Source organism: Mizuhopecten yessoensis, unplaced genomic scaffold (genome assembly GCF_002113885.1).
Source record: "Mizuhopecten yessoensis strain PY_sf001 unplaced genomic scaffold, ASM211388v2 scaffold3431, whole genome shotgun sequence".
Classification (NCBI taxonomy): domain Eukaryota; kingdom Metazoa; phylum Mollusca; class Bivalvia; order Pectinida; family Pectinidae; genus Mizuhopecten; species Mizuhopecten yessoensis.
The window spans coordinates 299,027-312,189 of NW_018405041.1; the positions used below are offsets into that span (position 1 = coordinate 299,027).

Sequence of the window (13,163 nt, forward strand, 5' to 3'; positions counted from 1 at the left end):
CTATGTGTAATTCAATGTATAAGATGGAAACTGTAAAACAAGACAGATTGAACAAATCTTACAACAAACAACAACAAACAAACATGCTCAACTTAAAACTCCTATGTCCGTAGAAGAATAACATTTATAGAAAAGTAGGTAAAGTTACTTATTTGTGGAGTATAATTGGAATAGGAATAGTAAAGTATAAAAGTATAAAGTATAAGGTCATGGCTGGTTAGATCATATAGAGATTAAAACGCCTAGATTTACCAATAAATAACTGTACATCATTAAGTAACTGTCTGTTTGTTAGTCCATCACAATCAGGACAGCCTTGTAGAAAAATGTTTGTATCAATATGGTTATGATTTCCATAATTATCAACAGAAGTAAATAAAGTAAGTCTGAGATCATTATACAATGGACATTCAAGAAAGTAATGGAAAACTGTTTCATATTCAAAAGAGCAAGCACAAGAGGGACAGTCAGTTAAATGGTCATTGAATAAATCAAAATTTAAATTGCTACATAAGTTTCTAAGTTGACAAAGAATAATGTTGGCCCGTCTATCACCTTCAGTTTTAAAAATTAAGGTTGATTCATTATCGATAATAATATCTTTATTTAGTTTGTGTTTAAAGGTTGCAAGAGTTGGGGAGTTTAAGAGATCATTATCAGTAGTGTTAGTTGTGCGGCACATTAGAGGGAGGAAACTGTCAAAATAATTGTTAGTTCTACATATTGGTGGATTAAACAGTCTTGTTTGTCTGAGGAAATAGGGATTATTGTTTTGATTGTTAATGAAAGGATTATAAGCTATATAGATTTAAGACATCTTGTAAGTATTGAGGTGACAGTCCATGCATTATTTTATACATCATTATGTGTTTGTGTTTATTTCTTCTTGTTGACAGAGTTTCCCAACCAAGTTCATTATAAAGTTTATTATGAGATGTTCCAGATCGAAGTCCAGTAATGATTCTGGCTGCTTCTAATTGAATAGATTCTAGAAGTTCTTTAGATTGTTGAGTGCAATTATCCCATACTATGTCTGCATATTCCAAAATTGGCATAATAAATGCTATATAAATTTAAATATGATTTACGATTGACTTTAGTTTTAATGTAACGAAGAATATTTAATCTATTATAAGCTTTTTCATATATATTCAGAATGTGTTGTGTTGAATGTGATGCATCACCTTTTAAAGTCAGTCCTAAGTGTGTATGTGCTGTTGAGTCAGTGATTTGGCTGTTTTGGAAAGTTATTGGAGGGTGATGTTTGTTATGTTTTCTAGAAAATATTACAGATTTAGTTTTGTTAGGGTTGAATTTGATGTCCCATATACCTGCCCATTCACCAATGTTAGAGAGATCATTTGTCAGAACTTGTGCTGCATGTGCTGGGTTTTCATCTATAATTACATATAAGTAGGTGTCATCTGCAAAAAGCTTAATATTAGTTGAAACATTGTCAGTGATGTCATTAATATAAAGGAGAAATAGTAAAGGTCCCAGAACAGATCCCTCAGGTATCCCTGCATTTATACCCTTAAACTGTGAGTGATAACCTTCAGTGGTGACTCTTTGCAATCTATCAGAGAGATACTTTTCAAACCATAAAAGTAAATTTCCATCGATTCCATACGTTTTAAGTTTATGTAAGAGACCTTTTTGCCACACCCTATCAAAAGCTTTGCTAATATCACAAAAAATAAATCTGAGCTCCTTCCCCTGGTCCATATTGCTAACAATATAACAACTAGAAATGAAAAAAAAAAATGATACTTACCTGGTTCGCGTTCCTGATAATACCAGCTTGTGTAGAAACCCTGCAACTAGATTCTTCCCTGGTTCGCGTTCCTGTTAATACAAGCTTCAGTAGAAAGTTGGTGACTAGATACTTACCTGGTTCGTGTTCCTGATAATACCAGCTTGCGTAGAAACCCTGTGACTAGATATTTCCCTGGTTCGCATTCCTGTTAATACCAGCTTCACTAGATACCTGGTGACTCGATACTTACCTGGTTCGCGTTCCTGATATTAACAGCTTGCGTAGAAACCCTGTGACTAGATACTTACCTGGTTTGCGTTCCTGATAATACCAGATTCAATAAAAACCTGGTGACTAGATACTTACCTGGTCCGCGTTTCTGATAATACCAACTTCAGTAGAAACCTGGTGACTAGATACTTACCTGGTTTGCGTTCCTGATAATACCAGCTTCCTTAGAAATCTGGTGACAAGATACTAACCTGGTTCGCTTTCCTGTTAATACCAGCTTCAGTAGAAACCTGGTGACTAGATATTTACCTGGTTCGCGTTCCTGATAAAACCAGCTTCAGTAGAAACCTGTTGACTAGATATTTAACTGGTTTGCGTTCCTGATAATAGCAGCTTGCGTAGAAACCCTGTGACTATATACTTACCTGGTTCGCGTTCCAGTAAATACCAGCGTCATTAGAAACCTGGTGACTTGATATTTACCTGGTTTGCGTTCCTGATAAAACCAGCTTCAGTAGAAACCTGGCGACTAGATACTTACCTGGTTCGTTTTCCTTATAATACCAGCTTCAGTAGAATATTTGACTGGGCGAATACAGATTTTACCATTGAAGGTGAACATTTGACTGGTCGAATACAGATTTTACCAGTGAATGGTGAATATTTGGCTGGGCGAATACAGATTTTACCAGTGAAGGGTGAATATTTGACTGGGCGAATACAGATTTTACCAGTGAAGGGCGAACATTTGACAGTTCGAAAGTTTCCGGGTATACAGTATATCTTTAATAATAACACAATTCACATAAAATTTATCAAATTGTTTTAATGCAACGGATTCACATATTTTTGCAACACTATGTTTCATATTTTCAAGAAAACAATACAATCTGAAACTTTATATAAAGCACTGGAATAATGAAATACACCTCTAAAGTAAACGTGGTATTTCAGTTACCAACAAAGGAATTCGCAATCAGACGAATTCATCACCTCACCTTAGCTCAGTTTCAGGAACTGACCTCATTTTAAGTCTTTATTAAGTGAAACATCTTCGTTGACCTGGTTCATGTCTTAAGTAAATGTCTATGTCTTTTTATGGATTAATGGAGGCGGAAAATGTAGTTAAGACCACCTCTCAACAATGCACCCATCCATCATGTTCTATGCATCTAAAACGACAGGTATACGATTCAGTGTCCTTTGTTCTTTATGAAAACAATTTTACCTGAAAATCAGGTACATGTGTATTGATGCTTCTTTCTTTTCATTTATGTATTATGAGTGTCTTATATAGGAAGTTTGTACGCCAGATCTGTGGACTCTAAATTTAAGTTAACGAGCTTTTACCGAACCTTGATTAAAAAAACACATGACAAAAATAAACAAACTTTTAAGTTAATTGTCTTCATAAGTCTTGCATGACATGAACACCGATAAAATATAAGCGCATACATCCTCTTTATAACATAGTATGTACACTAGTCAGTATGTGTAGTTTAGTCGTATATATATATGTATGCATTTCATGGTAATAAACGCATACTACAATTCTATTTTGCTACATTGACGTCATCTGACTAAGGTCTACAACTCTACATCCTCAAAATTTCAGCGCCCCTGGAATATTACATGACAAAATCGAAAGCTCTGGACGCACTGCTTCATTTATACAAGTAGATAAGTCTAATCATTTGCGACCCATCAATAGAATTTCGCGGCAGTGTAACGGTACATTTGACCGGCTTTAAAGTAATGTGTCCTTTTTACAAAAACTTCAAAGGACATGTATCACTTAGCGATTTGTCAAGTTCTTTTTATAATGAGACCATCAAATTGCAAACTGTGTACCTTCAATTTTATCATGACATGCTCTAAGGGTGCAGAGAACGTATGCAAGCGTAACACCTCAAAATTCAGGAGATGGCAATGCTTATTTGTGCTACTACAAATGTATGACGTCATAATATACACGTAAATATTAACTAATAAAACATGGTGGTTTGTTTTGCCTTGTCACTTTGCACAAACTAATGGAATTTCTATCTTACACCCATATCCCTTCCGTGACGTCGCATTGGGATAGAAAAATGACGTGACGTCATAAAATTAAAAACAATCATATGCCGCGATACGATTTTTTTCTGAGCTCATTCTGGTGATTGGAATGAGAAAAACATACACGTTGAAATAAGATCTGTATCATTCAAAGAGTGTTTAGCTGACATGCTATAAAAAATGTAGAAGAAGATAGCCGGACAAAAATCAAATACTGAAATAAACAAAGGTCAATAATTATTGGGATGTCATAATGAGAAAAGGCTTGAAGACAAATGCCGATATTGGAAAATGCTGTTTTTATCGATATTTGGTTATGTGATAAACATAATCTTATATTAGTTTTTATACGTGATTTATGAAAGTAATCACGATTATATACTTCAGCACAAATGTGGCTAACTAAATAGCCTGAAAAGGTAACTTTGTTTTAAACACAAACAGGAATTTAAAACTTATTTTGCGAACTTTCGAAAACGTATGTTCCCTTTGTCAAGCAAAGAGTGAAAATGGCCGGTGTCTCTGCTCTAAACTGCTAAAAACAACTCATTAAGCCACAGTGGGCCAAATCATTAAATCAGCTGTTTGACATTTTACATTCGATTTACAAAAAACTTGTTTTATAGTCTCATATAAACTAGAAAATCATGTAATATTTTCAATAAGCAATGAATTTATATAAATACAATATAACGTGTTACATACAATATTTAATCAAATCTGCTAAAAGGGACCACGATCCTCAGAGACTTTGAGTGTATGACGCCACTTTTAAAACGCCCAATTACAATACTCTTGTTCATGTTAACTTACATTTACAATTTAAAAACCCCATACACACTCTAAAATAAATGTGGTTCAGTCATATGCCAAAAAAACCCCAAAACAAACAAAAACATTTTTAGATACTCATGCAAACGGTAATTCAGCTTCTTCTAAAAAAGATATTTAATTCCAGTAATATAGTAGTAGTTACGAATAAGAAGGTTATTCCTTGCCATATGGTTAAAGTCATTTACATTTTTTGAGTGATGTATTCACATTGTGAAAATAAAAAATAAAAAAGTAAGTAACAAAAGAATGAATGCAGTTTCCAGCAAAATGAAAACAAATACCACATATATTCAAAATCAGTAAAACAAAATAATGTTATCACTCAATGGAAAAGAACCTGGAGTCATTGACATCGTAAATACATATAAAAGAAAATGTCTTTCTATGATGTAATAATACTTTTTAATGTCAGTATATATCTCCTCCTTTTTTGAATATCCGGAGAAAACCAACGTGTTCGGGCAGGTGGCCCCATACATTTTCAGTTAATCAGTGCATTATGAAAAGCTGGCGCAGCTGCGCTGTCCATTTCAGGCGCAAATGCGTTGCCCGACTGTAGTCTGTATGAAACACCTCCAATAGCTGCATGGCATTCGGGGCAGGTCCCCTGCGTCGTTGCACCACCACAGTCTCCAATAGCGTACACATGTCCTGTAATTAAATACAAAAAAACCTATTATAGCATGTAATTATACAAATGAAAAAAATGCATGCAATTGCCGATATAAAATGATAAATATGAAGCACATTCCTTAATACAGGTTATATTTGTTGTAACAGTTGTATTGCCTTTGGCATCAGACGACTTTACGTAATATATATGTAAAAAAGAATTGCATGTCCATTCAGGTTTATTTCAAAAGGGCAACACCGTTACGTCAAAATTATCTGCCATCACACTACAATAGTAGCGTGACGTCACAATGTACAAAAGAAAGAAGACCCTTTAATCAAAATATTAAAACTGATCCCAACAGGCCACAGCAATTTTTGCGCCATCAATCTTGCATATATTGTGACGTCATGTTGCTATTGTAGTATGATGACATATAATTGTGACGTCATGATGTTTTGCTTTGGAAATACACCTGATGAGCCATATGAAGGACGAAAGCAGCTTGTTTTCTCTAGTCGGTCGTTAGAACTGTTTGTCTATAATTCTACACTTTACATTGACATTTGATCTTTTTTATTATATATATCCATATATGTATTTACAAATGTATATATTAGACTAGTCTGAAGAATCTCCTAGAAGAGATGAAAGTACTAAATCCTCGTTGTTAAGGATTTTTCTTTTAATAATATTTCTTCGTCCGTAAGGATCATTATGCTGATTTTATTGTATATATATTCAAATATTTACTTTGCTTTGAAAGATCACTACTTAACAATTTTTAAAGCGTTTAATAGATATTTACCATTTGGACATTTAAACCAGTGTCCCTTCCCCATACCCATAGCCTGGTTGATTTGAATCCGTTCCTCTTCTGTAATCCCAAGCCCTGTTTTAGGGACGACTTCTTTCAGCATCTTCAATGTGTGTTTAACTTTCTTCTGCTTTGGCTCAGTGAACTTCATCCCATCGGTAAGCATCTTTTCTGCCACCTGTATTCTTCTCTTTAAGTCGTCGTCCAATGCAACGTTTCTATTTCTAATTTGTGTTTTATACAGGAGAAATTTTTTAAGGAGTGTTAGTCTACATATTTCATCGATAACGTCAGTAGTTTCCTGTTGTGTGAAGTACGTCCTTTGTTTGAGTATCCATAGCCGAACACGACCTATGTGGTCCTTTGCTTGTTTAAATACGGCCTCCAAATCTCGAGATGGCTCTACGTCCCTGTATTTTCTTCTCAGATCATTTAGTCGTTTGAGGAAAACTGTCTGATTCTGGACGGTTACTAGAGTTTCCTCCCAGAGTTTGCCGATTAAATGCGGCTTGATGCGGTTGTGACTTGAAATGTCTTTTTCCTCTAGTATCGCTTTGAACTTTTTCATCACGATAATGTTATCCCTTGGTTCCAATTCGGATATTTCATCTGGAATTTCATCCAAAAGAACTTTTATTCTTTGTTCGTCGCCGAGTGGTTTTCGTTTGACTTGCTCGATATTCCTCAAAGTCTGCTTTATTATATTTCCGTATCGCAAATTTTTGCGAATTGGTGTTTTGCATTTGGGACATCCTTTAAGTAAAATTTCATTCTGCTCATCAGTAGAAGCTTGGTCCATATAGGTGTCCATGGCACTGACTTCGATAATATGGCCACAGTCCTCTAGCTGTATGAATCTCGCATCAGGTTCATCTTCATCTCCGAAAAATATTTCTGTCACAACATCTCTGTGACAAACTCTGCAAAGTGAAGGGCATTTTTCTCCACACATTCCTATGCATTGATGATTGCATTTGAGTCTCTTCTTGCACGGGTTGTTGCATCGGGGACGCTCGCACGGTTCATTACACAAATTCGTACAGGTATAGTGCTGACATGTCCATTCACACCTCTCGTTACAAGCTGCGCATGGTTCCCCACAGGGGTTCTGGCATTTACTGTGAATGCAGCGATTTTCACAAACTCTTTTGCATGGTGGGCATCTAGAACATCGATCCGCGCACTCGTGACCACAAATTAAGGTTCGGCCACATACCATTGTACAGGCTTTGTGAAGTCTTCCCATCAGGCATGACCCACAGCTTCCAGAACAAAGATGTTCACATCCCAAGATATCCTGACATTGTTCAACGCACTCTTTCGTGACTTTTTCTGAGCATTTTACCATTCCAGCGTGTCTACAAGATGGCCAGGACTTAAGGACAAGTTCCTGACACTCTGTTGTATGATCCTCTCCACATGCCTCTGCACATCGGTGTCCACACGGTAAGTTTTCTTCACACCTTTCTTCACAGCGGAAGTAGTTAGGATCGATTTGACAAGGAACTGCCTGTGTGTGACCACATTGCGGTATCTTTTTCGGCATAAGAATTAGACATTCACCACACTTTTGGTAGCACATCTTTTTGCATTTATGACCGTTAGTGCAAATCTTACGCTCACAACGTTTTCTGCATTGCACTTTTTCATGCTTTTGGTCTAGTATGTGACAGACCATACTGCAGGTATGGCCACATTCAAGACGGAACTGGCATGGCTTCATACATCCACCCTCAGGAGCTTTTCGGAAATCCCCAGGTACTTTGGCCATGAGTCCTTTGTCTTCTGGGTGATTTTGACAAACAAGTCTTAGACCTTCTCCGATCATCCTCTCTTTCTGTGCATGAGAAACAATGTTCTTCCAAAGCTTGCTTCCTTGTGCCATCATATCCATGTTTCCTATAACAAACATGCCCTTTTTAGCCCGAGACAACGCAACACAAACTCGATTGTCGATTTTCAAAAATCCTATTTTTCCGTCACTGTTACTCCTGACAAGTGACAGTAGAACAATGTCATTTTCTTCCCCTTGAAAGTTGTCGACAACGGTAATGTGAACGCCACTGAATGTTTGCTTTGGCATTTCCTTTTTAATGGTAAACAGCTGTCCAGAGTAGAGCGTGAGGATGGTGATCTGCTCTGGTTCGTAACCTTGTAGCAGGAAGTACTTGCAGAGCCCAGCAATGTACTTGGCTTCATGACTGTTTGAGTGACTCTTCAGGTCGTGATCTTCTTGTTCTGGAAAACTGTGGTTTATGAAGAAAGCATTGGTTGTAATCCCCTTGACTTTATCGTATGTCTTTACAATGCTGTGATCTTTCAACTCCGGGTATATCAACGTCATGATCTTTGAAATTTCTGGCCGCATCCTGTGTTGAAGTCCAAGGCAATCAAGCTCAATGTCATTTTTTATCATCCTTTCAAACAATGACAGGTCTAAATTGTAATCTTTAGCAAGTTTGTAGACTGTTGGATTTGGCCTGAGTTGTTTGTGGTCTCCGATGAGGATCAGATGCTGGCAGTGTCTGCTGAGTGTTGCGACTACATGCGCTTCCAACACCTCTGCTGCCTCCTCCACAACTATCACTCTTGGACCAATTTCCTGCAAGACTGCCTGGTACTTTGCTGCACCCGTGGTTGTCATTCCGACCACGGTCGCCCGTCTGATAATTCCCTTGTCCTCATGCATTAAAATTTCGCGGTGCTGATCACATGCAGATTGGTATTCTTGAACTTTTTCTCTGATCCTCTCCATCATCATAACTGAGAACTTGTTAATCCAATACCTGTATAGTCGCCATCTGTCTTTCAGGCTCAACTGCCAAACGTCATAAAGCATGTGGATTTCCGTTTCATCCATTCTGTCTGATGATACGAGCTCTCTTCGTAATCGTTTTTTCAGATCTTTCTTTTGCTTTTTTATTATTTTCCAATCATTATTTCGGTTTTCGTCCTTTCCAACCAAGTTGGTTATATTCAATGCTACGTTGTTCTTGTTTAAGTTTATCTTCAGCATGTCAGATTCCGCTTTTTCCATTTCTGTGTCAAAAACATTGTCAAAATCTTCATCGATTTCCCTTTGAGCAATCATAACATCTACCTCATCAATAACATCGATGAACTCTTCCTCCTCTTCGTTGTCATCGCCTTGAGCTACAGGTAATTCCAAAACGTCGGCGTCCAATTGTGCCCGATCTTCCGGTTGATGTTGGACCTCTACGTTTGCTGCCGCTGCAGCAGCAACAAAAGCATCTTGGCCCCCTCCACCCCTCAAATCAGCGTTTTGCTCATTCTTGTCAACTACAAGTGTATCGATACCTAGCCAGACCAATATAGCAGCGTGTTTCTTTCTTTGTCGAGTTGAAAACCTTTTGTCGAAATAGTTGAACATGTGTTCTGTATCAACGATATCTGCGTAAAATCTCCCCATGAACGATTCTAGCACATCTTCGTTTAAAAGCTCTCGGTTAGCAATTTCTAAGGAACCCGAGATACGGTTTATTGCGTCTTGGAGGTCTTTTATTTGGTTCCTTGCGTTCCTTCTTCCACGATGTATTTCCTCTGGTACCTCTCGTTTTTCCCGCATTCGGGAGCGCATATTGTTCAAGCTAAACCGTTTCATTGCTTCACTTGAACTCCTTCCACCGACTCTTAGTATGGATCCTTTGAAAAAAGAGCTTATGCCTTCGATGAACTGATCGAGGGCATGGTTAGTATAGCAGACTACAAGCATCGGCCTGCAGTCTGGCTCTTGTGTTTCTTGATCGGTGTTCCAGAGGGCGTGGTTGTGGAGGAGAGCTTTCACTATCTTAAGTCCGATATAGGTTTTGCCTGTTCCTGGAGGACCCTGGGTGAGGACAAACTCACTGGTAAGTGCTCGCTTAACCGCACGAAACTGAGATTCATCAAGATGTAACAGCTCCGAGTTAGGCCACACACCCTTAGGTTCTACCGACCTCGCGACGGCCGCCTTGTCACTGAATTCTTTATTCAGAGGTTGAAGTGCCTGTTGCCTAACACTTCTTACTATGAAATGTTCATCTACAAGCGGTCGCAAGTCAAGTTTTGCATCTTGGTTTTGTCTCAGGTAAAGGGGAGCTTGCATCTTAGTGTTGCATTTAATTATGTACTTTTCAAATGGAAGATCGCCTTCATTGATGTTTTGAAGGCCTTTCAAGACGTGCCGATAAGCTTCAAAATATGCCACCGTTTCTGCCATGACATATTTCTTGTTGAAATCCAGATTGAAATTTCTCTTAATCAAGCCTTCAAACTTTATGTCCAAAATTCCTTCTTCGAGATTTTTGGCGTCTCGCTCGGCGACGGTGGCGAACAGTAGAGTTTTAAAGTTATCATTCGAGAGACAAACCAAAGAACCGAAAATGAGACGCTTACTCGACTCCCAGTTCACATACTGCATTCTGCTGACGTCAAAACAGATTCGATGACAAAGCCCATTATTTGTTCCGATCGGGCATATCACCTTGACGTCATGATAAACACGCATTTCGTTTGAACGTTTTGATTTTCCAGTCTGTACTGCTGTTATATAACCATGGATTCCCTCCCGTAGAGGTCCCACAAAGTCCTCCCGCAGCAGTCTGAACTGGACGTCGAGGTAGTGGGCAAGGTCTTTGAAAGCTCCTTCTCTGATGTTCCTACGCAGAAACGGACCTTCTTCCATCTGAATATCAGATTTTTCAGGGAACACGGACATCTCCCGAAAGTTATCTGGAGGTTCGTCCTCATCATGTCTCACAGCGGTTCCTTCTTTCCTTCTTGATCTTTTCTGCACTTCCTCAAGCATTTGGTCTTTCAGCGTGCAACAATCATCAAAAGCCTTTAACAAATCATCGTCTATGATTTCGGTCGTCGCTCGAAGTATTTTTAAAACCGTATCCAGAATCCCAATTACACCAAAGACAGATGTTATTGAGCTAGGACTCCGACGGGCGATCTCTGAAATGATGCATATGGAGTCGTGAAGAGGTTCTTTGAATTTTCGTTGTCTGTTAGGAGATTGTTCCGACTTCATTCTTACAATGAAAGCTGGAAGTGTGGTATCGATGAAAGTAGAATTGTGTACCAGAGTCAGAAGCTGTATGATTTTTGCCGGAGCGGATTGACACTGACAGGCCTTCGCTATACACCTTAGAAACAGGGTGACAAAGTCCCTGCTGAGTGTAGCGTCATTCAATCCCTCCTGGAGTCCACTATCGGAGTGAGCTATTGATATAAGAATATCAGAAGGCTCCTTATGTTGTAAGTCGGTAAGTTTCTTAAAGCCTAGGCATGTTTTCCACGGACGCGGAACTTTACCCTGATCGTCATAACGACCTCCTCCTCGTGCTCCTCCTCGCCGTCGTTCTCCTCCGCCGCCTCCTCCTTCCCCACCTCCTCTATCATCTGCTACCCTTCTGTCTCCTCCACTTCCTGCTCTTCCCCCTCTATCTCCACCTCTACGCCTTTCTCCTCTGTCCTCGTCCATTCCTCAAATCATAACACTACAGCTGATTAAAGGCTTACGTACGTATTATCGTGAAGATCTGAATCATCCTGGTTTCTCCGTCTGAAAGTACATCAAAACAAGAAGGCATTTTTGGTAAAAAGTTTCGTTGCACTTGGTTGCATTTTCATAAGTGATATAACATGTTGCGTACAAAAACCAAATTTACACGAACAGACATTAACAACACGCAATGTAACATCATATACATGGACAAACAATTATGATAAATATGCTCTATTATATTACACACACAAAGATAGCATGTTTGCTCTTTACAGCAAGACTTTGTCATAAGCATTTACATCAAAACTAATTACATTGAATCTCAACCTCATGCTATCTCCGACTTTGCACTAGAACACAAAAAACAAAGTGTTCTCTAATTCTTCTTACATAAGGTGAGATTACAGGTCGAAATATGCATCTTACTTCCTCTTAGAACATACCTCCTCCAATAACACATTTCCCCGTACACCATACCACCTCATATAACACATCTCCTCATACACCAAACCCCCTCATAAACACATCTCCTCATACACCATACCCCCTCATAAAACACATCTCCTCATACACCATACCCACTCATATAACACATCTTCTTATAAACCATACTCCCTCATGTAACACATCGCCTCATACACCTTTCCTCCCATATAACATAATCCTCATATACCATACCCCCTCATATAACACATTTCCTCATACACCACACACCCTCATATAACACATATCCTCATACAACATACCGCCTGATATAACACATTTCTTCATAACCATACCACCTTACATACACTATTTTCTCATACACCATACCCCTCATACACCATACCAAATCATTTATAACATCTCTTTATACACCATACCCCCACATATAACACATCTCCTCATACATCATATCCCCTCATATATAACATTTCCTCAAACACCATATCCTCTCATACAACACATCTCCACATACACTTTACCCCCTCAGATAACATCTCCTCATACACCATACCCCCTCATATAACTCATTTTCAAATACACCATACCCCCTTATATATAACATCCCATCATACACCATACCCCCTCATATATAACATTTCTTCAAACACCATACCCCCTCATATAACACATCTCCTTATATACTATACCTCTCATATAACACATCGCTTAATACACGATACCTCTCATTTAACACAACCCCTCATAATCCATACCCCCTCAGATAACACTTCTCCTTATACACCAAACCCCTTCATATAGCACAACTCCTCATACACCATACCCTCTCATATAACACAACTCCTCATACACCATACCCCCTCATATAACATTTCTCCTCATACACCATATCACCTCA

At 38.4% G+C, this 13,163-nt stretch overlaps 2 protein-coding genes across 2 annotated transcripts; both read right to left on the bottom strand.

The window, feature by feature from the left end:
• Nucleotides 1-2,805: 2,805 nt before the first annotated feature.
• LOC110447486 (NFX1-type zinc finger-containing protein 1-like) lies at nt 2,806-9,173 on the bottom strand. The gene is made up of 2 exons (XM_021493221.1): nt 6,301-9,173; nt 2,806-5,530 (listed from the first exon to the last, which is right to left on the bottom strand). The coding sequence occupies exons 1-2, from the start codon at nt 9,167-9,169 to the stop codon at nt 5,361-5,363; spliced, it is 3,039 nt and encodes a 1,012-aa protein (XP_021348896.1). The 5' UTR covers nt 9,170-9,173; the 3' UTR covers nt 2,806-5,360.
• A 145-nt stretch (nt 9,174-9,318) lies between these two features.
• LOC110447477 (NFX1-type zinc finger-containing protein 1-like) lies at nt 9,319-11,797 on the bottom strand. The gene is made up of 2 exons (XM_021493209.1): nt 9,410-11,797; nt 9,319-9,348 (listed from the first exon to the last, which is right to left on the bottom strand). Exons 1-2 carry the CDS (start codon nt 11,795-11,797, stop codon nt 9,319-9,321), a joined length of 2,418 nt encoding a protein of 805 aa, XP_021348884.1.
• Between the last annotated feature and the right edge of the window lie 1,366 nt (nt 11,798-13,163).

Coding starts and splice junctions, on each gene's coding strand:
- LOC110447486 (XM_021493221.1), bottom strand. CDS start 9,169: ATGGATGAAACGGAAATCCACATGCTTTATGACGTTTGGCAGTTGAGC. Junction 5,531..6,300: donor CTGGTTTAAATGTCCAAATG/GTAAATATCTAT, acceptor ATTTAATTACAG/GACATGTGTACGCTATTGGA.
- LOC110447477 (XM_021493209.1), bottom strand. CDS start 11,797: ATGGACGAGGACAGAGGAGAAAGGCGTAGAGGTGGAGATAGAGGGGGA. Junction 9,349..9,409: donor TCATCGATGTTATTGATGAG/GTAGATGTTATG, acceptor TTTTTGACACAG/AAATGGAAAAAGCGGAATCT.